This window comes from Pipra filicauda, unplaced genomic scaffold, assembly GCF_003945595.2.
Source record: "Pipra filicauda isolate LSUMZ 115617 unplaced genomic scaffold, ASM394559v2 scaffold95_size2449627_pilon, whole genome shotgun sequence".
Classification (NCBI taxonomy): Eukaryota; Metazoa; Chordata; class Aves; order Passeriformes; family Pipridae; genus Pipra; species Pipra filicauda.
In genome coordinates this window covers 1,683,520-1,709,511 of record NW_024105153.1, presented here as the reverse complement: position 1 = coordinate 1,709,511, position 25,992 = coordinate 1,683,520, and the positions used below count along the sequence as shown (strand labels likewise).

Genomic DNA, 25,992 nt, shown 5'->3' with positions numbered 1-25,992 from the left:
ACTTCTGTCGCTCTCTGATAGAGAGACTCTTCTGAACTCCTAACACTTGCTGGAATCATGTTGCTCCAGGGACAAGAGTCACCTTCCCATACTGTGACCCATCACAGTGAACTGACTCTACTGCGGGGCCAAGCTGCCACAGATACACAGTGGACAGCACTGCCTTAGCCGCTCTGTTCCTCTTCTGCAAAAACAGACCCCTCTCACATGGAGAGGTTTCTATATAGTTTTCCTCCTTAGTTGCCCAGTTGCCCAGAAAGGTGACAGCTGCATGGACCGAGTTTCAAGACAGTCAACACCCAGGTATGGCTGTTTGCTGGTGCCTTGCACTCCCTCCAACAGTCAGTCTGCTAGGCCTAATGCAGACCACAACCATTTCTCTTCAGTCAAGGTCTCTGAAGTCAAAGGAAGCAAAGTCAAATTGCGTTGTGAGCAGTGGCACACCTTGCTGAAACAGTTGGAGAGAGCATAATGAATGTCTGTTCGTAGGGAGTCATTTTTATATTGATAATTGAAAGCCCTCTGCTCAGTTCAGCACATCAGTCTCCTAAATTACACAATACATTTTCAGAACAGCCTAAAAAGCTTGAAAGAAACCAGTGTAGAAGCTTACAGCCCTGTTTCTCCTGCCTAGCTCAAACTCATCCTGGCAAAACAGGCTCTGCACCACGGCAGTTGAAAGATAACCTTGGGGACCCATTACTGAGAAGAAATAAGAGTGCTATGCAGCTCACAGCCTCCCCTCCAGGTGAGCCATTAGAAAGGAAATCAGAACATGAATTTTTACAGGTTTGGAAAGTCCAGCGTATTGCTTTTTCTTAGGCCTCTATGGTGGAGGAGTGGGAAAGCAGACTACAAGTGCTGGGGAGACTACAAGAGGGAGAGAGGCCACAGTACCTTCTATAGTTTCTTTCCTGCAACTGTCAGAGGTGGGTGGCTGATTACAAAAGGTGAAAAGTGAGAGACAGTTCGGCAGAACAGATTTGTGGAATGAACTCAATAATCAATCACTGCAGCTGTTAGCAGAGGGCATGGCCCTCCTGTGCATTGTAGGAATTTCTTCAAAAGAAGCCATCAGAAGGCAGTGTAATTGTTAGGCAGTGGCTGCTGCTAGGCTCGTGTTTCTTCAGTCTGTGGCATGACTCTTGAGGAACAGGACCCCGTGTCATGAGCAGGAGTTATGCAGACTCTTTGCACAAACCTCAGAGGCTGATGGAAAAACAGGCCATGGCCAGGAAAATCCATTGCCACTCATGAGCCAGATCTGCTCCTGGGGAGCAGTGAAATGAGCCTGTTGAAGGTGGTGGCATTGCCCAGCCAGCCATGCAAGCACAACACAGGTTATCCCCAGGCCTCAGCTGCCACTTGTGTTTGAGGCATTGGGAACTTCACCTCTGAGAACTTGCACCCACAAGCAACATCCTCTGAGTGCTAAATGCTGGAGCTGGTCCCAGGGAGCTTGTTAACAGCCAAGAGTTCTGGACAGAACTTGTAGGTAGGTGGTAGTTATCTGTCAGTCCTGAACTCTACCTAATACCAGTTTTTGGACACAAGCCTTGTTTGGGATAATCCTGGTGTAAATGCTTGGCCTGGTGGTATATGCATCGCCACCCATAGGTCTTGGACTCTCTCCTCCACCACGTTGGGCTCTCTCCCCGACTGCAGCAGCCAGTAGGATCTGGTCTCTCATTGCTTTGAGTCACAGAGATGACTCTGGGGCTCAGGTGGGAATAATTCATTCTCTAGTGAATGCATTCTCTAAGACTCCTGTGACCTGCATCCTAAATCCCTTCTGGTAGGAGGCTCCATCAGCAGTCACCTCAGGGAAAAGAAAAAATTCCTCACAGAAATTATCAGGAATAAGTGATTTCTGATAGAGCTCCAAGTGGAGGAAGTTCCACTGGGATGTTCCCTGGACCTTCCCCTCCGTGGCAGGACTGTCATCCTATTAGCCAAAGCCAGATTGTGGAGTTGTCCTTCAGGTCCCTCATGCCTTCTCTAGCAATGTTACTCACCCCTCTGACAGAGCAGCCCAGCATCTCACAAGAGTGTGCATCTGCCCCTGCACAGCCTGGAAAACCAAGCCCCAAGGGAAGGGCCCTACGTAGGATGCACGGCAGAATTTGGATGGCTCACAGAATTCATTCTGCTGCATCTACTTCTACGAAGTGCTGCAGGCTACTGCAGTGGAACTGTTGCCTGTGGAGGACCACATTAGACTCCATCTGGAAAGGTGCTGAGGTGTTGGCTGGGCTGCACTGGGCTGGTGGTAAGAAAGGCTGGTTTTGCATAAAGAACTGGGAGTTACTTTGAGATATCCCATGTGCTTAGCAAAGGATAATTTAACCTCTATATCCTTGCAAAGGAGCAGGAGACCTGCAAAGATGAGCTCTGGGGCACGCAAAGCTGTTATGCTCCACTGACTTGCAATAGCATTGATCAGTTTGTGCTTGCTGCAGATCTGGTGAGGAAACTTTAAGACAGCAGATTGATTGCTACCAGGGGACAAATTCCCCATAGCTGGTTGGATTCAAGCACTGAAGTACTGACATATTGATCTATTTATGTTGATTTATTAGTAATAGCCCTGTACCCCAAATCCTCTTGTGCAAGTAAAAAAACCCCACACTATTGCTAGCTTAACTGATTTCTTTCAGAGGATATATATAGGACACACCTCTATATAAAGCCCCATGTTGTGAGCATATGCTGCAATCTATAGTGGGCAGGATAATCAAAGTGATCACAGGGCAGCATGTTATCATGCAACCAGCTCCAACATGCTGGCTCACATCCACAAATCTTGCTTGCCTTGGAGATGGTCCCAAGAAATCTTAAGGGTTTAAGTGGGCTGCCCGTGTGGGAAGAGCTGAGTAGGATATGAACATCCTGCCACCGCTGGGCTCTGTTCGACAGCAGCAGATCCATCCAGGTACTTCGTGTGGTGTATTTTTTTCTTTGGTTTTCCTTAATTTCTTGTTGAATTTCATTTATGTGAATTTCTGAATGACTGAAAAAGCCACTGACGTATTAAGAGCAAAAAAAGCTGTGATGGTTTCAGCTGGTTTCTCTTCCCTTGCTCCAGTCCTGTTGCGCTCCTTGTTCCAGAGCTCTCCAGCTGTGCAGAAAGTGGGAGAGACATATAGATGCTGGCTCCCACCCCCCACAGTCTGAGTTTAAATGATGATATGATAGTTTAAATGGAAATCTTTGTTTTAAGCCAAGCTATGAGTGGTTGAAAAAGTGGAGTACCTCTACTCCAGGGATTAACCTGCAGCATAATTTGGATAGTGGGGCTGCTGGAGTGTTAAATCATCCACACATGAACCACCAGCATTCAGCTGGAAGCAGCCCTAGGCACACACCATGCATCAGGTCCAAGTGGTGCACATTTGCGTCACTTCATTTGCAACTAATGAAATAGCTAGAAACATTTATTGCATATAAATTATATATGAGCACCTATCATACAAATAAACTCTTTCCAGTCTCAGCTTTCCATTTCCTCATTAATCACAAAGTCTATTACATTTGGGACAGATTCAGGAGTGTCTGCTGGTTCCCATCCCCTGGGCCTGTTTTGGTTAACTCAAGAGGTGAGCTACTCTCCAGATCTCTACAAAGCCCATACACACCTTTAGAGTATGCACCTATTCTAATGTATGAAGTGGTAGGGGAAGCAGAGAAGTTTCTCTCCAGCTCTTGTCTAGAATTAAACTTCTTTCACTTGGAAAATCTGGCAGATTCCCCATAGGCTGAGATGAAATAATAGCAAAAACCATAAGTAATCTGACACTTGTAATTACAGGCCTACCAGCTCCTTATTGACCTCAGAATAAGGAAATAGCACATACTAGGATCACTTAAAAACAAGGGAAGAGTTCTAGTTAACAGTAAGTCTCATGTGTTTATGGAAAAGAATTCATAAAACTGCTTGGGAACTTTTTGAGATGTAAGTTATAGGTTTGCGTTATGGATTTGACTGACAAATGTAAAAGCTGTTGAAGTAACAGGGCTCTAGCAAGGAAACTGACACAGTCTTACACTGTATTTTGATTTTTAGAAAACAGGAATGATACAAAATCAACACATTTTGTAGTAATAATTTATTAGATAGTGAGTGTCAAAATGTTAAAGTTGATACAAGTATGTAACGGGTGTTTTTTTAAACAGCCCAATCGTGAGTTGCTCCACCCAACCCACACTTTTGGTCTGGCAGCTCTGTTTGTGGAAGTGACTCTGGCGAAGGATTGACTCACGATGTAGGAGCAGCCGAGTGTGAGCTCCCAGTGCCATCAGAAAGGCTAATTCCATTCCAGATGTATAAGCAGGGAATGCAGAACAGGTGTAATGAGATTATATTGCAGGAGATTATATTGTGTCTGCTAATTCCATGGATGTGATTAGTGGTGTGAAAGAATTCCCAGTTTTGACATCTATGATTCAATGAGGAAAGGTAACAAGTTGGAGAGGCTTCCTGCAAGAACTCTAAGCCCTGTTAAGGAGTTGGAAGACATCTTATGGGGGATAAGCATTTAGGACCGTTATGATCAAAGCCTAAGTATACCTATGTAGTGTTACATTTTTGCTCCTCCAGTTGCCACACTGCCTAACAATGGTACAAGAAAAAAAAAGTCTAGAGATGAGGTATGCATTTTATAATGGAGAAAAGAGTTAAATACTTGAGCAGTTTACTTAGGGTGCTGGCAGCTTCCCAAACACTGGCAGTTTTTTAATGAAGATGGGATGTTTAACAAAACAACAATGATTAATGTGACAGAGTCCTTTGTCCTGTGATCATCTGGAAAGCAGAATGGTCTGGAAATTCGTCTAGTGCAACAGACACTGCTATCAGATGGTACTAGCCTGCAGTGCTTCTACTACAACTGCTCCCAAAATTACAGCCCTTGCATTTTATGTCATTTTATTTTATTTAGGGGCTCAATTTCCTCAGCTGAGGAAGCCCCTGCTTCTAGGTCCAGCAATGACTTAGGAACCTTCTGCTGTGGGGTCTGTATCTTGGATTGCTCTCTGTGCTCCTCTGGGGTGGCCTCTCATGGCTGTTTTTGTCTACTTTGGAGAAATGCCTGAAGTGAGTGAACTCAGTGCCTGTGTCCTGTGAGTGGGGTTCAGCATCACCACCCATCTCAGTCTGAGGGGACAAATCTGGGGAAGCATGGGCAGGACTGAGGCTATGTGATCCAAGTGAAAGATTCCGAATGGAAGGATTTGGGCAAGGTCCACCAATTTTGGACAACTCTCCACGAACACATCCTGAAAATGTGGGATAACAAGGAGAGGCAATAGGCCTCAATGACACAGTGAAATCCTTAACTGAACTTCTACCTCCATGTCTGGTGGGCAGCAGTGTTAGGAGGAGTTAACCTTAGTCCGTCATGGATTTATGGGGCCACAAAGCCCCAGGGAGCTCACACCTGAGTCCCTTGGTGCAGCGAGCTGGTTCCTCATTTCCTCTGTCCCGGCTCATCCTGTTACTGCTCTAGTGTATTTGACATACAGGGCAGATTCAGAGATGAGGGAGCAGTTTGCCATGCAGTTATAAAAGACTGTTTTCTCTGCAGCTGCTTAAATCTGACCTAAATACCTTCCAGATTATGCAGCCTGGTGCTTTGTTTCAAAACCTAGAAGGTCACTGTCTGCTGGGTCTTCCGCCCTCAAGTGAACCGGGGGCATGTACTGGCAACGAGTGAGAACTCGTGTTCTGCCGCGACTATGGGGGAAAGCCAGAACAGCAGAGGGTGTTGCGATCTGGAACGAAGGCGCATCGGCAGCGGTGTGCGGGGTGCCCACCCTCCAGCCCTCCGCGACGCGCAGCGTCGCTGGGTAGGGGAGCGCTGCAGCCCCGTGCCGGAGCTGGCAGCCTGCAAGCAGCGGCACAAGGCTCCCCGCAGCCGCGCGGGGTCACTTCGCTCTGGGCAGCCCCTGCACCTTCGCTTTCCTGGAAAGCAGCTTCTCTTCGTTACTGAGAAGAGCCCTGCTCTGGCAGGGGAAGGAGGGGCCTGGCCACCGCTTCACGCAAAGGGGCCACTACTTGTGCTAATTTTTCTCATAACAGTGGAACTAATACAGCATCTGCTTGCTGGAAACCACAGAAAGCTGTTTTTGTTTGTTGGGGGTTTTTGTGTGAGTTTGTTTTTTTTTTTCCCTGGGGGGAGCAGAGGGAGGGGGCTGGGGGATTTTCCTGTGTTGGTTTTGTCCTCCTGGCTTTCTCTTTTTCTGTTGTTGCTTGGTTGGTTCTTTTTTTTCTTCTTAGTGCTTTGCTGTTATCACCTCCTAAAAGGAGGCTTTTAGCGAGTTAAGAGAGGGACCACCTAGAAAGGGAAGGAAGGGTCAAAAGGGAAAGAATGAATGCTTTTACATTTTGTACTGTTTGCAGGATGGACTTGCAGCACATCAGGAGATGATGGCAGTCATTTCCTACCCACTCCCCAAGCATCCTTCCATCCTCCTCTCTATACAAAATCTCATGCATTGCCTGCATCACCTCTCATGCCAGGGTACCTAGGCCTGCACTGTGCTTTCTTCTCTCCCTTTCCTTTCCTACTTGGCAGGAACCCCCCAGGTTATGTCTGAGCCACTTGGTCAGCTCCATCCTCACGGCAGCTTCACTTCCCACTCACATCCCAGCCAGAAAGCCAATGTCCACACCAGCACACAACACCACGTTTGGGTCTGGCTGGAGGCCCAGTAAGGCACCGAGATCCTAAGTAATTGGTCACCTGTCATCTGGAAATGATGCTCCAGCCCCAGCTGAGCTTCCATTCACAGGTTTGCTGGCTGAAGGGCAAGGCAGTACTGACATATGTAACACATTACCCATCTCTCCTCTCCTGTGCCCTCCTTATTCTCCTTTTTTTTTTTCTATATCGCTTTTCCTTCTTCTGCAGATTTTCAGTGCTTCATTATTTCCACCCTAGTTCTTTCACCTCTCCCCTCCTCTGGGCCAATGTTTGACTTTTTCTTTCCTAGAAAACCATCTCTATTCAGTAGTTTGCAGTGACCTGCTCCAAAATACCTTTCTTCTTCCCACACACCCCAAACTGACAGGAGTAAATAGGCAGATTGTAGCTCTTTCTACCTTATGCAGGCTGGAAGGAATCTGCACGCTGAGAAGGAGCAAAGCTGTTAGGGTGTTACTGGCTCTTGGGCTGTTGGATATCAACATCTTATAACTTACCAAAGACTTGGGGTTCACTGAAGAACAAGCAGAGAAATGCTACAAAGTAGAACTATGATCCAAAGGAAGAATGAACTCAGACCTACTGCCCTCGGCAGTGGGACTTCAAACATAACTCTGGAAATGGTTCATTTTGTCAGCAACTCTACCAATTAATGCTTTCATGTTTCTCAAAGTTTTAGTATTGGGGATAGTGAAAGTATATGTATCCTTAGGCAGAGGAAAAAATGAGGGGTAGGATAAAACTTGTAAATCCCAAGAACAAATCCTGGTGCCTTCTTGGGAGCTATTCCTCACCATGCTGTCATCAGCATCCTGGGCATATCAGAAACCCTGTCTTTAGGATGGATACAGCTTTCTCCAGCCAGATACTAGTGGGCAGTGTTCAAAGTGAGTTGCTCATGGCAGGACCATTAGCCTGCCTGTATCCTCACGGTCATTACACAAGGCCTTTCAGGCTAGCATCCATGCCCTGAAAGCAGTTGGGGAAAAAATAATCAATCTAGCGGTGTGACCATGGGTAGTCTCTTGGTTATAAGGAATTTACTTGTATTACTTTTTCCTTAAGAAAGCTCACCAAAAGACAGGATTTGTTTTTCCCCTTAAACACATCCAAGCTTGGTTTCAGGCTTGCAGGAAGAAATGAAGCACTAGAAAGTCTGTACCTGTGCATGATTTTGTTGCCATCTCCTCTGCTGTGTCACAGGACAAAAAGATACTTTAGCACCCTTGTGTTTTCCACCTGTAATGAAACCACTTCAGAGGTACGTTGATCCTGAACACATTTGGAACCCTGTGAGCCAAGTCTGAGTTTTGGAAAATTGTGGTCAATGGTGCCATCATGACATGTCTCACCAGCTTTTATTGCTGAAGAGGATTGCTGCAATACGCTTCCGCTGTAACTGCTGCAAGGTCACGGTTTCAAGTGGATGAGAGAAATATGAGCGAGACCCACAGACAGTCTCAGAGCAGTGAGGCTGGATGTTAACTTTTCATAGAAAAGATGAAGAGGAAGAATAAAAGGAAGAATTAGACCAGTTTAGGCAAGGTGGCTGGTAGAGTCTATGAAGTCACCCAATAAATGCTATAAATATCCAAAGAGGGAAATGGACTCCCTGCTAGGCAACTGTAAAGCAAACCACAGGATATTTTTGAAGCTGCCATACAAAAATACAAAGAAAAGTGTGACAAGTCTATTTAAAAACCAAAAATGGAACAGATGAGCACTTCATCCCTGCTGTGATTTAGAGCTCCAGCGGCAGGTCCTCCCACTGAAGCCTCCGTGAAAAAGAATGAAGTGCTCTGCCCAGATTCTTATGGAAGTTCAGAAATTCTTCTGTGGTCAGCAACATCTTCATGCTTGGTTGAAAGAAAAAACAAGGACTGATGTCTCAACGCTCAGTGGAACTTCTGGCAAGGCTGAGGATGAGATTCAGTGGTGTGTTTCTGACTGCTTTGTGCTCCCTATCAATGCCAAGCAGTTGTAAAGCTTTGTCTGCTGCTCAAGCTGGAGTTACAGCTGCTTTGCATCCCTAGGCTGGTACAGAGCAGCCAGAGCATGTCTGCGTTCGGGGTTTGCATAGAGCTTTTCTAACAGGGCAATTCGCCTGGCGTGCACACACCAGGGAATGCATGCAGCAGGCTCGGCAGCATCTAGAGCAAGTATATTGGTGAGTGAGAGCTCCTGTGGTGCAATCAAGTCTCAGCCTCATTGCAGGCTAGGCCTTTAACTGTGGGGTTTGTACTGAATTCCAAAGGTTTATCTTTTCTCCTATTACATCTACCCTGTCTGAGCAGCAATATGCTTATGGTATGCAGCATGTGGTGCACTATTTATATTTTACATCCTAAAATTTTGGTGTAGTTGCCCATTTTTCCGTAATTTCCAGTATTTTCATTTGACCCACCAAGGCAATAGCGCCTGTTGTAGGCATGCTCCTCAAGCGTGTGCTACACTGCTACACAGGCTGTACTGCCAGGGTGCTCGATGCTCTTCTGGAGGCTCCTGCATGCCGGAGAGGAGCTGAGAGAACGCTGGCAGAGAGGGCCGAGACAGGCTCCCCGTTTTCCGCTGGTGTAAAGAGCCTTAGTTTGATGGCTCTTCCCGCCCCGGGCCTGTGCGTCACCCCTCGGCCCTGGAAACAGCCCCTTCCCCGGTGCTTGCGAGCTCCGATGCCTTAGCCCCGTGCTGGAGGGCAGCTGATGGAGACTGGGAGGAGGGGCAGAGCCGCGGTCCCCGCCGCCGCCTCCCCGGGCGACACGTGGCTCCAGCGGGTCCCGGGGCTGGTGGATGCTGCGGTGCCGTCCCGGTGGGGTTCCTCTCTCAGTCTGCAGCTGGGAGGCTTTCACAGAATCTTTCTTTTTCTTTTCTCTCTCTCCCCAACTTTTCTTTTAAAAAAAGCCAAACAAACCCAAACTTTTTTTCTTCTTTACTTTTTTGTGTTTTTTTCGCTTTGCAAGAGCCACGCCGTGGAAACACGGGGTGGTGAAGGAGGGAGAAACCCCTCCCCTTCCCCTCCCCCGTGGCTCCTTCCTCGGAAAAGAAACATTTGGGGGGTTTCCTCCCCTCCTTTCCCCTCCCCTCCGCTCCGCGCCGCTCCGCTCCTCGGAGCCGAAGCCGCCGACGCGGCGCCCGCCCGCCCCGCGGCCGAGGAGGGCCCGGCGGGGCAGTCGCGCCGCCCCCGGTAAGGCGCGCACCGGCCCCTTTGTGAGCCGAGGGGCCGGGGGGGGATGCGGAGCGCGGCGGTGCCGGGCGGTGGGGAGCGGGGCCGCCTCCGTTTCGCTGCGGGGCGGGAGAGCGGCGGGGGCCGGGCCGGGCAGCGCCGCTGCTGCCCCGGCACTGAGCGCTCGCTCGCACCGGCGGCAACGCCGCCCGCCCGTGGCCCCGGAGGTGCTGAGAGTAAGTTGTGCGGCGTTAACTGGAAAGGGCCTTTTGGGGGGCGGGCTGCGAGGGACGTGTCTGTCTGTCTGCTCCGGTCCCCCCTTGGCTTCTTGCAAAGGGGTGCAGCCCCCGCTGGTTTGGCTCTTGGGGATGTTTGGGCTGTTGTTGGTTGGGGAAGATGGAGTGTGTTGGGGCTTGGGGTGCCTTCCCCAAGGGGGTCAGACGGAGATTTGGGGTGCTCGCAGCTCATTGCCGGCCCCGAAGGGAGCTATGTGCCCTTTTGGGGTGGCGGTGGGGTGCTGGGAGCAGCCTCGGAGGCTCTGTGGGGATTGTCCTGCCGTCAAAGTGTTCTCCAAAGCATCGAGGCAGGGAGATGCTTCTTTTAAAGTGAAACCTGCAAATTATGTAATGTCTCAGATGGGTCTGTAGGGAAGCAACCGCATGGGTCCGGGTAACTCGGTCTTAACACCACTTCTTTTCTTTCACATAAACCACTGGAGAAGCAGTGTGCAGGGTGTTACACTTAGTCTTAGCTGGAAAAGCGAGCTGCCTGCCAGAACCCAAGGTGTTACAGGGAGGTGGGGTAATTGTGAACCAGGGGGTACATGCCCGTTGGGGTTGCCTTGAAAAGCAGAGGAACTCGCCATCCTCCAGACCTGGCACAGTCAGAACGCAGCCTCACACCTGCCTTTTCTCAGAAGATCAGTGCTGTGCACCCATGGAAAGCTTTGCCGGCAAAGGTTATCACTAAAACTCCTTTATGCAATCTGAGTCATGGTGCTCACAGTCATGCAGGATCCACTACTCACTTTTTCCCACTAACACACACACTCTTACTGAGAATTTTGGAATGCTTACCATGTAAAACCTCAGCTCATGCTACTCTTAGGATCTTCTTTTTTCTGTTTTTAAAAATTTAGTAGAGGTTTGGAAACAGGATCCAGATGTAGTGCAGAGGTAACTGAGAGCAACTCAAGAATGGTAAATTAATGTCCCTGGCTTTTTTCTTCTCCTGCATGGTGAAGGAGAGGGATGTGGCTTGACCATTGTTCTGGAAAGTTGAGGGAAGAGTATTGTTAGCAAGCTGCTATTTAGGACTATGTGGTCCAGACAGTGCCATTTGCTAGTTCTAGTCCTTGCAGCTCTAAGAGAACTTAAATGAAAAGCCCAGTCACATGTTGACCACACTCAACTCTGTAAAATGGGGTGGAATCAGAAATAACTAGTTTCCTGATGTTTCGTTCTCTATTGACTGTGCCCTTAAGAGGGAATGCAGGCATATCTTCTTTCTGCAAACAACTGCAACTGCAGTTCAGATGCTGTGTGAATGTCAAATGGCCCATTCAGTCACAGCAGGGCAATGTCATGTGCTTAAAAATTATGCACATGCACAGAAGTTTGTGAGACTGAGGCTCTAGTATCATATAATGTTGCTCTTGGTTGAATCATGTTATGAAGAGATGTGGCCGGTTGCTGCAGATAAAGCCAAGCTTTGTTTCTGTGTTCAAGAATGATTCTGCTGGGTATGTGATTTAAAACATAGTTGTTGAAGTATGGATTCTTGTTTCCTCTAGAGTGGAAGGCTCTTGGGCACAAACCTGTAGTAGGATTACTGGGATGCCACCCTCCCACACAGGTTCCCATCTTTTCCTGAGCTAGACTGGAATCTGGGCCTTTGTTATTTCTGTGTTCCTTGTTATTATTCAGTATGTTGTACGTCCTTCATTAACCTGGCTTGCTTATCACTTACTTAAATGTGGTGGGGTTGAGAGGCAACACAAAGTTTTTCTGTAAGTTTGTGATGGAAGGCACAGGTAAATTCTGCTGAGGTCCTGAAAAACAGGCACAGAGGAGCAATGGGGAAAGGCTGAGCTTCTTCAAATCCTCCCAGCTGTGTGTCCCTGCCGCACTCTGCCTGCTCAGAGAGGGCCAAATTCAATTTCCATATGACAGCTTCAAACATGCAGCCAGTGCCTCTTACCCTCCTCAGTCCAGCTGGGATTTCTATGAAGTTGGTGGTCAGTTTGCGCAAGGATGGAGATGGGGTTGGGTGGTGTAAATTCTTAGTTGCTGTTGCTAATACTGTGGTTGCATTGCTAAGAAACAAAGGAGAAAATGTGCCTTTGGAGCTGTGTTTCTTCCCTTGTTCATCTTTCTCTCTGTCCCCACTGGGGATGTTTCACTCTTTTCTCCAAGTCTTTCACTGCAGCTCTTTGCCACCCCCTTCCTCCCTTGCCACCCACAGACTTCTCTGTCCTGCTTTCTCCAACCTTTGTTTGGTCAGCAATAAACAGATAGTGCCAGTACTTAAATATTACATCATTTGGGTCGGGTTGATACTGTGGGTAGATTAATAAAAGCTATGGGGAGGTGGTGTGTTCCTGAGCCGTTATTCCAGGCCACTGCAGACCTCGGCTAGTGGTGCTCGCCAAAAGCTCGCAAGCTGGGAGAGGTGGGCACTTGGATCTCTTTCTGTAAGTGAAAATGCGGGTGGTGAAAGAGCTGAGTATGCCATACAGAGATGATATCTTTTTACAGAGTAAAGGCATGTGTGTCATTAGGAGGCATAATATATTTATTTAAAATAATGCAACTAAAGGCTACATTAATTAGATCACTTGATTATGTGTAAGTAGAGGCAGAAGGCAGGCATATCAACTTACTCCCTTCTGTCAGTCTACTTCATTACTATCTGCTCTTCTGGTTTCATTTGTGCATATCCTGCAGCCTTCTGCCTCAGTAAGGTATTTACTAAGTCACCATTTTGCTGAAATCGGGCTCAACTCTTAAAAAAAAAAAAGGTGCTGTGGTGCAGGATTTGGTGACTTTGTGTTAGTGAGTGGTCAAAATGACTCAAGTAAAATTCTTACCCCCTCTCCCCGCCTCTGACCAAGTGCAAGGTTTCAAGTTAAGATTTAGAAGCGTGAGGTGTAGAAAGTCCTACTTTTGAAACTTCTGGGAAGTTTCTGTTCAATAGGCATTCAATAGTATTAAAATGTAAACTCAGTTTTAATAAAATGGCTAAATGCTGGTTTTGTGTTGTCTTTAGAGACTTTAGAGCTGCCTCCTTATTTTTGTCCTCTTCAGTGGAGAAATGAAAAGGCCTGTGTGCACTTCACAGGAAATGAGTGTCTGATACAGGCTTGCAGGCTGCACATTTCCAAGAACCGCTCTCAAGGTATTTTGATAATGCACATTCTCTCTGCCTTCTCCCTTCCTGCTCCCCCTGTGCTTTGTGTGCTTCTGCTTGTTTGCAAACACATGCAGAGTAGGAGGGCAAGGACTGAATGGTGCCACTATTAAATTTGCAGATAGGCTGCTTTAGCTTTACATTAGAGCTGTGGCTGGCAAAATTAAGCCAGCTGGCAGCATTCAGTTGCCTTTGTTGCAGAGGGGTTTTATCCTTCCCCTCACTCCCTGCAAAAGCTGAAGAAAAATTTTGACTTCAGATTGTGACTCGTGCAACAAGGGAGTTTTTTGTGTGTATGCGATTCTGCAGTTCAGAAACAGTTTGAGTCTACTTTCATACTTCCTCGGTAGCAAAGTTTATTTTGAAATTTAGGCTAAAGCTTAGGCTAAAAATTTCTGTAATCTGAACTGCGTAGCTGGGCTGCTGCGCATCCTGCTGAAGGTGCCTTACTGAAGCTAAGGGGGTTTGGCATAAGTTTGCCTGAGTTGGCATGCTACTGGTGATGAGCACAGGTGCTCTCAGGAATGGTTTGATTATGCTTTTTGACAGACCAGTAGTGTTGTTCTTCATGCATATTTTAGTTCTTCCTTGTTTTCTAGTGAGATTTTGGGATGTGGAAGGAGGGAAGTTGGAGCTGGAGAGACGTTCTCCAATCTCCCCTACCAGAAGTTATGTTCATCCTCCAAGGCCCAGTTAAGTGACACAGTGGAGCAAGAGTCCCACTCAAGGGAACGCTGAGACAGAAGGAATGTTCTTTCTAACATCATCACAACAGCCATTTCTGATTCTGAGCTGCTTTAGCAGTAAACACTCAAATCTGCCATTTGTTAGGATGCACACTGATATTCAAGTCAGCACACATAAGGCAGAGGTGCTGTTCTTTTTAGTCATTAAAGAATGAGGAAAAAAATGGGCAGAGCTACTTTAACTACTCTGCAGCAGGTCCATAATTGATTTCTCATAGTGACTTTATATACCTTTGTTTATTACTTCAGTTTTGCACAACTAAAGGACATTTATGCCTTGAGCTGAGCTCCCCTTAGTCTTATGTCAGTTTTGAATGCTTAAGAGGTGTCTTAAAAAGGCATTGCTAAAAAACCCAGTCCTTTGCTGCTGGATTCCTCTGCCTAAGGTCTGCTAAAGCATAATGTGGTAGGTACTGCACAGAAACAAAGCAGAGGCATTTGAGAAAGAAGAGAAATGAGACTCCTCAGATCAGCTCTCTCACTTTCCCCAGAAGCAGCATTTAATGTCTATATGATTGGAGTTTTTCCTTTTATGAGTTTTAAAATTAGTTACTTTTCAATCTCGGTCACCTTTGAACTTCCTCTCATCTAGTTTTATAAAAGAACACAAAAAGAACGTCCTGATTGTACTGTATCTTCCTCTGGAATCCCCTTGTATCTATCTGCTCTCTAAATTGAGCGTGAAGTTTCACCCGTGTGTCTCCGTACACTTACATTTGACTTCTTATCACCCATCTTTGGGCCCATCATCTTTGTTTCAGCTCTATCTGTTTTTATTTAAGGTGACTGGAACTGACTGTATTATCTCAGGTGGTGACATTACTGTTATGTTCCCACCCATCCATTTTGCAACCTTACTCTCGTGTTTGCATCTGGGTTTTTTAATGACTGCTTTTGCATTCAGAGCTGGAGCTTTCCTTAACAAACCCTCAGCGCTGTTACTCGGCTCATTGGTCAGCTGCGCCACTTAATTTATCACTCTCGAAAATACAGACCCGGTTGGTTTTCCTACAAGCCTGCGTGTGTTTGCATTTGTCAGGACAGAGTCTTGCCCGATGTCCTGGTGCTTTCCAGGCTGATGAATTTTGAGTGATCTTGGACTTCTCTTGCCTGTAGAGAGTGAAGTGATTTTGTTACTGTTCGCCCTGGGAAGGTGATGGAGGGGGCTCACTGCATTTTGAGCTGGCTGCCTAGATGTAAGTAACATGAGGCTGTAAGCTGCCTGCTGAGGGGCAGGGTTAGACCTGAGGGGGTTGAGGTGTTGTGGGTAATGGCAGCTTGAAGACAGGGAGAGACAGTTCTAGAAGGGGACCTGGGTCAACATGTGAGTTTGCGTGGACAGGGGGAAGGGACTGCTTGCATCAGGGCTGGGGGAGGCTTTGGGCTGCCTCTACCCACCAACCTGTTGAGGAGTGGGGAGGGATGCTCTACGAAGTGGGCTGAGTTGATCCAGGGGTAAGATGCAGTGGCTGGGAGGATGGCAGAGAGGTGACCAGATGTGCAGGGGCTGAAATGCCTTGGTTTCCTCCAGACACCTCTTTTACACCTCCCATTCACCCTGTGGCATGACTGCTCTGTGTCTTCTATCCATCTGCTTTACAGGTCCTGGGATGGCTCTTTAGCTCATGTACCATGTCTCACTTTTTGAGTTGTTTCTGGAATGGAGGCTTTGGGGAAGCACAAAGTGTTTCCTGTCATCTGTTGCTTCTTCAGATACCATCTGCCTGATGGGGAACTCTGTCTGGGGATTGCCTCTCCCCCACATCATGTAGCCTCGTGCTGCTCCTGTCTTAGCAGTACATGTCAAAAAAAGTTCCTTCCAATACTTGCAGCTCTCTGGCAATTGGTAGTGCAGCTGATTTGATTGAGCACTTCACTTTGCATCTCAACCATCCATTTCCAATTCAAAATCCCTGGGTATAGTCCATGGTGCCCAGCTGGCTTTCTACTCTAATATCACTTTTCCTCATCAATACTGATAGAGCACTCCCTTTTTTCCCTTCACATTAAACAACATTAAATACTGGGAAATCTCCTCAACATCCTGTCCAAGAAAAAAGATAATGCCCACTTGCTTGTGTAGCTTTTCTGCAGTATCCCCGTCCCCACTTGCTGGTATCTCAGTCGACTAAATGATTCCCCCAGAGGTTTTCTGTTTTCGATAAACTGAAAATGCCATATGTTTTCTGGGTTTTGTTTTGTTTATCTCGGCCACCTACTATCCCAGTTTCATGACAGCCATCCTCACATAAATTTGTTCCCTGTTGTCAGTAATTTATATTCCTTTATATTGGCTGCTCCAGGATTATCTTTTCATCTTCTGAAGGATTATAGAGAAGGTTGTAGGAAGATTTGGAACAGGGACTGGGGTTTTGTAGTGTCTGTGTTTGATGTGTCTGCCCCATGGTGGATGCCCTTGCAAGCTGCTGCACCTACAGCTAGTACCTGCAGTGTGACCTGTTCTTCTCCCCCAAGCCTGTCCTCTTAGCCAGGCAGCGTCTCTGTGTCATCCTTTGTGGGAAGTCTGCATGCTCTGCCACTTTGAAATTTCCTAAATAACCCCTCATGACTTTTTTTTTTATTCTTTTCACTTTTAACTCTCAGGACTAGTTTCTTTGTTTTGTGTGTTGGAAATCTCCCATTATAAAACCTAGTGTTGTGGTGTGTTTGTGCTTTCTGACCCTCGCCCCTTCCTCTGAAGGCACAGTAGCTGGTGCTGCATAGTCCCCCTCGCATCTTCTGAAGCTGGTCCTTCTGAAGAGCCAAGGCAGGATCTCTCCCCTGTCTCCCTGTGCTCTGGCTGGTGTTGGTTAAGCACCTGGGACTCTTCTCTGACATCATAGTTCTGATCAGGATATTGAGCCAGTTTTATCTGCAGGCCAGGCACTGCTCGTTTCTCAGAGTTAGCGGCTGCTTTGAATTCCTTTCCGGCTAAATGTGATTGTTTTGATAAGAAGCCATGGCCATCGCAGGGACCACTGATGGCCTTTGCTTCTCAGGATTTACTCATTTCCTCAAACAGGGTTCTGGAACAACTGAAAAAAGTCAGTTTAACCAAGAGACTGGAACAGAGGATATGTATCTATGGTGCGGGGGAGGCAGTAAGGCTGAGGAGCCATGATGGGTAGATGCAGAGCTCTGCTCCAACAGAGGGCAAGGATGCAGCCCAGCCATTGCTACCCCCTTCCCACTGATCCCCCTCTCAGCAGGAAGATGGGACAGAGCATTTCAAGTAGGGAGTCACGAGGGACTGCTGTTATCTTGGCTTCTTTATTCTTCCTCATCATGCCCTCTCCCCATCTCCTTGTTTCAGCCCCCAAACTGGGGAGAGCCCCAGCCACCTTCCCAGAGGTGTGGGTGGTGCGGAGGGAGGGAAGGCAACAGGGAGGCTGTGTTCCCTGGCCAAGGGCAGAGCTGAGGTTTTATGTAGCTCTGCAGCACTAACATTTGCAGGACTGGCTGCTCTGTGAAACTGCAAAGGTCAGGAGCAATGCGACTGGGCTTCCCTCACTTACCAAAAATGCTGTTGGCCAGAGGTAAGCAACAACAACTCTCTTTGCTTAAGCCATGGCGGGATAGGCTCAGCTGCAGCTTTGGAACTTGGTAGTACCCCCTCCTGATTTCCTTTTTCTTGCCTTTTTTTTTTTAATTCTCTTTTCCCCAGTTACGGGGGAAGGCAGAAATAATTTAGCCTCCAACAGAAGCTGTCTTTGCCAGAAGTCAGATGCTAGTTTTGGTAGTTCTTGGCAGCCTTTGAGTTCAGGGAAACGATGTGGCTTCTGTGTTATTCTGAAATGGCAGGATTACAGTTTCACATTGGGCTATTTTGACGAGGAATAGGCTCTTTTATTTGGAAGTAGTTCTGAATGTACACAATATTTCCAAGGTGTGAGGAGGGGACCCTGAAAATGGGTGTCTTTCTTCCAACTCTTTCAATTATCCCAGTAAAGGCAATTAGCTTTTCCTGTAAACTGCCACCTTGTTGGGTTTTTAAAAGCATGTTATGGAGAAACCAAACATGCTTGAAGACTTCCCTGCCTTGAAGAATATTTGGCACGTATCACACTGTCTTGTTGGTTTTCTTGGGCGAAGTCCCTCTAGCCCATATCAACAAAGTGCCACATTAATTCAGAAAACACACATCATAGAAAAATATGGTAAGAAATACAAAACATAAATATCAGATCCATGGGAAGTTATTTGTGGGTTTTGAAGTATGTTCTCCAGCCCCAAAATGTTGGGAAGTGTTTGATAAGACCAGTCCTCTTGCAAGGTGATTTCTGGAGACTGCAAGCAGGATCTTCCTGCTCTGTGTCTCTACTGCATGGAAGTAGGAACTGTCACAGTGTGTGTGCTGCCTCAGCTTATTTTATTTTATTAAATGTTGCATTCTTGAATGTTGCTTGTGTAGGGAAATACAGTTTTAGTTTGGGGTATGTATGTGTGGTGTGGGTTGTTTTCTTTTTTCCATGTATTCCCTCATGTGTCAGACATAATGGCAAGCTCACATCAAATTATTTATAGCCATGGCATAAAAGATAGAGGGAACTGCAATGTCTCCGAGGCCTGCTTTGTGCTGGAGAAATTGGCTGTGATTAACATTGGTCCTCTTAGCTGAGCTGGGCCACATTCCTCCCCTAACCACAGCTCCCTCTGTGCTCTTTGGCATGTCTGTCAGTGCATCTTCTTTCCCTTCCCTCTCCATGATCCCTTTCTGGTCACCTTGGCTGTGGTAGGGTGCTCATGACAAGGGGCATTGGTGTGACCATGCACCGTGGCAGTGATGGTGGCATGGTTCAAACCAGTGCCAATGTGTGGCAGGCGGTGGTGGCGATGGGAACCAGGCTGGCCCACCATTAAAACCCAGCGCTGCGTGCTTGGCTCTTATCAGGGAGGTTTCTTCCAGCCTTTTGCTCAAGCTTTCCTTTGAAACATCCTCCCCAGCCACAAATCAGTAGGCAGCGCATTTCTGTGGGATGCAGACGTGCAAGCAGAGATGTCTGCTCAGGCTCTGCTGCCTGGAACGGGGACACTGCTGCAAGGGCTTGCAGGGTACCTCAGGGAGAGCTTTTCCAAATTATCCCAGCCTCTGTCTAACTGCTCTGGGAACTGCAGGATTGCTGTCTGGGAGATGTCAAAGCTGAATGGATTGGTAATGGGTAGTAATGGGAATTTAAAAATGGGAATGAATAATGCGTAGTAATGGGATAGACCTGCAGTTCTGCAAGTCAACATGGCTTGTGGGGTGTGTGCCCAGTCTGGACTCTGCTGGGGAGGATGCAGAGAAGTGAGGTTATGTGTGTATAAGTGAAGCAGTGCAGTGACTGCCTCTGAAAGGCATGCAGAAAGCTGGGATTGTTTTTTCAGCTTGCTGATGGATCCAATGACAGACAAACAATTGCACATGTGGTGGTCTGCTGTTCCACCAGGTCAGTGGGTTTAGTTTTCCATCAGTGAGATGGAAAGAAAAGTATTGAGAGCAGGGCAGGCGAGTGTGGGTCAGAATGAAGTGGGTCACTTGAATGGCTATGTGGTGTCAAATAAGATACTCTAAATGTTGTGTGTTGTATTGAGCACAAGCTGGAGTTTGCTGTCCTGAATCCTTAAGCTTGTTCCTGTTGCCATCATCTCTTAACATTTGAGGTTTTACGGTTCCTGCTTCCAGAAGATGATAGCACCTTTATGGTCTTTCCATTTGTCCTTAAGCCATCTGTGAGCTGCCTGGACCTAACCAGCTCACGGCTTTGTAAGTAGCAATAATAATAACAGCAGCAATAATCCACTTTCTCTGTTGCTATCCAAAGTGCTATATACATGCTTCTACGGTAATACAGATCAAAGACGTTGAGACAGACAACCTGTCCCCAGATTTGTTGTATTTTAGATCCACATTATGGCAAACTAATGGGTTTAGTCACCTGCTTGATGGACTTCTCTTTCTTTTCAAAGGACAGATCTGCTCTTAAGTAAAGCTGTGCAAAAACTGGGAAGTGCTGCATCGGAGCTTTTGAATTTGGACAACTTCCAGGCCTGACATCCAGAAAGTCATCCCTATGGGCAGTAAAGACAAAGAGGTAAGCTTTTTCAAGTGTCCTGGAAAAAGAGAGCATCATAGAACGCATCATAGCTGAGTACTTGAGGCTGCTGCTGAACATGGCAGATTTGTCAAGCTCCAGGGTGCAGGGCTGGCTTGGCTGACACCAGATGCCGTGTACAGTCCCCTGGTTTACTAGAACTGTCTCCTTATATGAAATACGCTGCCTTGCCTGGGTCGTGAGTGAGGAGGAAAACAGAATGCCCTGTGTAAAGAGCACTTATTTTGAAAAGCTCTTGAACTTGCAGTAAATCAGAAGCTCTGGGGAAATTTATCCAGCCTTTTAATTAGCGGGACACCAGCTTTTTAGGTTACATTGCTTTGGCTTCAAGCACTGTTGTGACTTGCGTTAGGGAGGTAGTAACTTGTTTGAGCGTTGGGGGGGTTTTTTTGGCTTTTTTTGGAGGGGAGAAGAGGGAAAGCAAATTGTGGTGTGGCAAAACAGAAGCAGAACTAAATATGCATGTGTATTTCATTACACCCCACGCCCCTGGGTTCGCTTATTCCTAATCCTGAGTCTGCACATCCTCGTTGATGTGGGAGGCCATGTACATGTAGGACCTGTTGACCCATTAAAACTGAACCTTAGAGGTAGTATCAGGAAGCACTTCTAGAGCTAATATTAGTATAACTAATGCTGCACTGCAGGCCAGGCAGTTCTCTCTTGGAAATGGGTCACTGAAGCTAAACAAATTCCCCCCATCTGAGGCTCTGACCCATATGTAGATTTCAAACCGAATGAACAAATTGTCAAGGTGCTATTTTTGCATTTATTTTGAATTAGAAATGCTGACACAGTCTCAGTTCTTAGTCAGTGAGATTTCTAGTAGCAGTGGATTTTTCTTAAAGGACTTGGGTGAATGACTCAAGGTTGAAAACTGGGACAAACTAGTTTGGTATTTCTTTTCCTGTCAAATAGCATCTGCAGCCTTAAACAAATTATATATTTGTTGTTACATTTAAAACTAGCCTGGAAATGAAAGACAACTGCCTGCTTCTGTTTACTTGCTTGAATTAATTTTTCATCCTCGACCCGTGAAAGTGGCAAAATTTCTGTTTGGACCCAAGAGAAGTTGCTATTTAGGAAGGCTCCTTTTCAGTCCTCTCAATGCTATATCCACAGCCCTGGAGGCATCTGGCAGATGACCTTTTTCTATAGGAGCTAATTTCAGTGGGCAGCTTCGGGCGCCCGGACACCCAGCGGAGAGGAGAAGGAAAGGGACAGAGATAATGCAACTTCTTGTGGCACCTACTGCTGAGTTTTCAGTGGTGATAGATGGCCCTAGTTGCTGCACGTGGTGACTGTGTTTACTTGCATTCTGCTCACTAAATCACTTTCCCCTAAGATTTATTCTGACTTGCTGAACAGCTTGAGCAGCTTTTAACTGCTGCCTTTTTTTTTTAATGGAAAAGAAAAAACCCAAGTTGATTAACTCCTTCCTACCCCTCCCACCTTTCTCTAAGTGTGGAATTTCCCTCCTCCTGTGACATGTAGCTAAAGGGCAGGATCAACAGCATTCAGAGCAGTACCAGGAACATTAGCGGCTTGTGGACTGCAAATCACAGGGCTAGAAACTCAAGAAGCTTCCCAGGCTGCTCTTGGAAAGGATGTTTATTGCTCCCGTGTATGGAATGCCATGTGCCTGGCTGCTAAATTATTGGTATTACTGTTGAGTATTGAGACGGACGTTAGTTGAGAAAAGGTGACTGTAGGCAAGGCATTGGCAGGCACATGCTCCCTTTCCAAAACTACTGTGCCCATGTGAAGGACAGATGTTTGGCCCTGCTGCTCTGTCCTCTCCCCAGGTGCAAAGTGGGCTCTGCACGGCCATCCAGTTGGTGCAAGCACCAAACAGAATGAGAGGCTTTTGAATAGCTGTCAAAGTGTGTGACAGGGGAATCTTGCAAGGAGCTAAGCTTAACACAAAGCTCTCCCTCCAGAGCAAGCTCTCCACAAGTCCCTGCATAGTCCCTGGGGGCTGCCTGCCTGCTATGAGCCCCAGGGCTCCTGCAAGTCTGCTGTGGGGAGGGACTGCTGGAGATGAAGTGTGTCTCTCCCTCCGCTGCAGGCTGTGTGTCAGCAGTCTGTCCTGCTCCAAGCATGGCTATGCTGTGAGCGGGTATGATTGGTTTAATGGAGTATGTCAAGGGACCGAGGGCAGGATTTGGTGGCGAGCTACTGACTTGTCAGGTCTGGGGAAGTGGTATGTTACAGCTCAGCTTCTCGCACAGAATGAGTCTCTGGCTTAGGGCTGTGGTTTTTATGTTTGTGCACACACACACATTCAGAATATGTACTTTTTTTATATATAATTGAAATGACTTGGATGGCTGATGGCAACACGGGGTTCAGAAATTTGCATTTCTGAAAACAGACAGTCTGGTGATAACACAAGGTGCAGGAGATGAGCAGGGTCGTGACAGTACATGAGCAGAGGATGGCGACTGGGAGAGGGCAGCATTGTCTGCGGGCAGGGGGAGATGTCCTTCTGGAAGAAAGAGAAGTTAAGGGGCTGGAAGGGCATCAATAGTGTCTGGTACCAGTGTTAAGTGGGCTCATTTGTGGCAGTCTGAGCCCTGAAGTTGACGTTGTAACATTTCTTGAAGGGGTCTTGATCTGAGGCCTTTGCTTTCTCCTAAGAGAGTGAAACAGGCATATCACGGGATGAGGGAGTAGTTCATGGGGTTTGGTGGGAAAGACTCATTCCCATCTTCTGTTTCTTCTAAGTCCTGTTTCTGGAGAAAGCATTAGAGTGGTGCAGAGAAACCTTTCTACCTTTCCTTGAATGACAAAGTAAATGATACTGCTTTGCAAAATTTTTCCCTTCTGATTTGGGGTGTCATTTCCCTTTTCCTGTCTCAAGGCCACTGAAAAACCCCAAAGCATCCAGCAGGGGAAATCTTGAAATTACAAGATCATCTAGGTTCAAACCAGCCTTCTGAAGGGGTGTGCAGGAGCTCCTGGCTGTAAATCACAGAAACCAGTGGATGCAGAGCTCTGTAAGGTGCCAGCTTTTGCTGATGGGACCCGGCTGGAGCCCTTCCTGCACATATATCCTTGGTGTCCCTACAGCTGGGGATTGGTGACATACAGTAGTTCCTTGGTACCCTCTTTAGTACTCTTGCTGGTCTTTCTCCCTTGTGAAGTGTCTTCACTTGCCCAGGTAGAAGAAGGTATTGGGTTTGCCTCACTCTGCTTCTGTCCCGCAGGCTGGATGCCAAGGAGGAAGAATGGTAAAAGCAGCATCTTTCCAGGATCCATGGGCTCTTTGAGAGATGATCAGAGGGAGGCCAGATGATCTGCACAACACGCACACCACTGTTTCTCATCTGCAAAGGCAGCATCGGAGCGTTCTCCCCAGCCCTGCACCACCCGGCTTGCCCGATCGTTTCCGGATGTTTCGCAGCTGCGAGTGGGAGGTCCTGGAGCGATCCCTCAATATCCTCCAGGCCAGTGACTTTTACTGGGGCCCCTTGTCTGTGGGGGAGGCCCACGCCAAACTCCAGAGGGAGCCTGTAGGCACCTACTTGGTGCGGGACAGCTCGCAGGGGAACTGCTTGTTCAGCCTGAGTGTGCGGATGCCAACGGGGCCTGTCAGCCTCCGAATCTCTTTCCAGGAGGGCTATTTCCGCCTGAAGAACTGGTTTTCAGACTGTGTGGTCCAGCTGCTGGAGCTGGTGGTGGCAGGGACCCGGAACAACCCCTTACACTTTGATGAGATGGGGGGAACCCCCCTGGTCTTCTCTGAGCCCCTGTGCCGGAGCCGCCGGACAGTGCCCACCCTGCGAGAACTGTGCTACCGAAGCCTCCCCGCTGGTGCCATGACAGGGGACAGAGCAGGGCTGGGGGGCTCCTTGGGGATGTGTCTGAGGGAGGAGGTGGTTTCACCCCTGCACAGAAGGGGAGGGTCAGAGGGGAGTGTTGTCCCCAGCCCTTCTCTGTCCTGGGCTGGGAGATGATGCCGTACATGTGGGAGACAAAGGGAAATGCCTGTTATGTGGCTGTGCTGGTGGGATGTGTGCCACGCCAGTGGGGCTGGACTGGCTGCTGGCAGAGGAAAGGCGAGGGCAGAGGGGAGCACGGTTTGAACCCGCTGGCTGTGACTGATGTGTCCTTGTATGTGCACAGTGTGTGACTTTGCCCAGAGATGCCTGGGGTAAAGCCAAACCTGAAGAGCAGAGATTTCCACCATGACCAAGTCCTGCTCTTGGCTCCATTTATAACTTAAAAGCTTAAGAAGATGACTTGCCTGTCCTCCCAGGTCAGCCCTATGTTTTCTTCTACCCCAAGTGCTTGAGCTCATTTCTGCTTCAAACCTGCCCTTGTGAAGTGGTGCAGCTGAGTCCAGTCCCGCAGCAGTGCAGCTTGGACATTGGTGGGCGTGACCCCTGTGCTGACTGGATCCCCACGTAGCTGGGGCAGAGTGAGAGCACGTTTCACTCCTTGCAGCACAAATGCGATGCCAGTTACTTCAGAGGCCAGCGTTTGCACCAGAGTGAAACCATTGCAGCCATGTACGATGCAGGCAGCTTCACTGGCTTTTGCATTGCTTTATTTAATCGGATTTTTGTGAGTGCAGATGGGTTATGCTATACCAAGGGCATGGCATTCCTGCAGAGGTAACCCTGATCCGGAGAGTTGTGTCTACCCTGGGAGGGTGTGAAGAGATGGGATCCAGTGCCCTTTCTTCTGCTCATGTGATAGTGAGCTGCTGCCATCTATTGAGCATCAGAAGATGTTTTGGTTTTGCCTCCAAAAAGGCAAAGATTTTTTATATAAAACTTCTAAAATTTTAATAAACATGTTTTTATATTGATTTTTAAAAGTCAGTGAATGCATGGAGATATCTTCATTCCCTTGCAGTGCTGAAAAACCAGTTAGTTTAGCGCCAAGGCATGGCAGTCAGGCAGAAACTGAACAAGTGAATTTCTTATAAAGACCAAAAACAGCGCGTAAATGAGTGGTCATAGCTGGGAACACTAAACTTAATTAATCTTATAGCGTAATTAATTGAAGAATTTTCGAAACAGAGAATACTTCTGAAAATCTCACCCCTGCATTTTTAGAAAGTATTTTTAGTACCTTAAAATTTGTACTGAGTGTTTGAAAGACCTGTGAGTAATTCAAGATCCTAGAACAAGGCACAGCATCAGTGAACTTGAGCTGGCGAGGATGCGTACAAATGAGAGGAACAGAGTTGGCTTAAATAACGTCATGGTTCATTTCAGGGATACGGGCAGGTATGTCTTCTAAGTAAGTGACTGAAAACAGCTACATGAAAGGAGAAATTCAGATGCTGTAAAATTTGAGCCAAACTGTTTTGCATGCTGCCAAGCATCTGTAGCTGAGGCAGGCAGCCTGCTGAGCTCATGCTGACTTTCCTCTTCAGACCTGTATAGGAGAAAAAAGTGAACATGGGGAGAGATTACACTGAATTTGCTCTTTTGTCTTCAGGTATCTTATCTGAGGAACTAAAGCGTGTGGTCAGCACAGAGAGAGAGATACAGGCTGTGATTCATCACAGCCGCCTAACTTAGACACTGAATTATTCTCTGGAGGGCTCTGTCTCTCCACTGGTGGCGAGATGCCTGGCCTCCTGTCTCAGGGCATAGACTTATGAACCAAGGTAGTTAAATAAGTGCTAGGGAAGTGACAATCTTCTCCATGCTGCCTGCTCCTCTCAGCCTCAGGGAGGCCAGGGGCAGCTCGGTGGCCCTGCAGCTGCTGTGTCTCTCAGCCCAGTGCAAAAGCACTGGCTGGTATCGTTCACTACTGCAGGGTTTGCATGCCCTGTGGTGGCTGACACGTGGGCATCCTGTTGATTGCTGTCAGCATCTCAGGTGGCTCTGGGCACCTCTGGGACCATTCCCTGGCTCTTGGTT

The 25,992-nt window shown here is 47.4% G+C and overlaps 1 protein-coding gene across 4 annotated transcripts; it reads left to right on the top strand.

Moving 5' to 3' along the window:
* Positions 1 to 1,713: 1,713 nt before the first annotated feature.
* Positions 1,714 to 24,886, top strand: LOC113988748 (suppressor of cytokine signaling 1-like). Of its 4 annotated transcripts, none has more exons than XM_039391395.1 (3): positions 1,714 to 2,269; positions 19,970 to 20,089; positions 23,320 to 24,886. In XM_039391395.1, the coding sequence occupies exon 3, from the start codon at positions 23,386 to 23,388 to the stop codon at positions 24,067 to 24,069; it is 684 nt and encodes a 227-aa protein (XP_039247329.1). In that variant the 5' UTR covers positions 1,714 to 2,269; positions 19,970 to 20,089; positions 23,320 to 23,385; the 3' UTR covers positions 24,070 to 24,886. The 4 variants fall into 4 exon arrangements, with proteins under 4 accessions (XP_039247329.1, XP_027578420.1, XP_039247328.1 ...); XM_027722619.2 differs by having other exon boundaries at positions 19,965 to 20,089; XM_039391394.1 differs by lacking the exon at positions 1,714 to 2,269 and adding an exon at positions 9,832 to 9,882.
* The last annotated feature ends 1,106 nt before the right edge of the window (positions 24,887 to 25,992 follow it).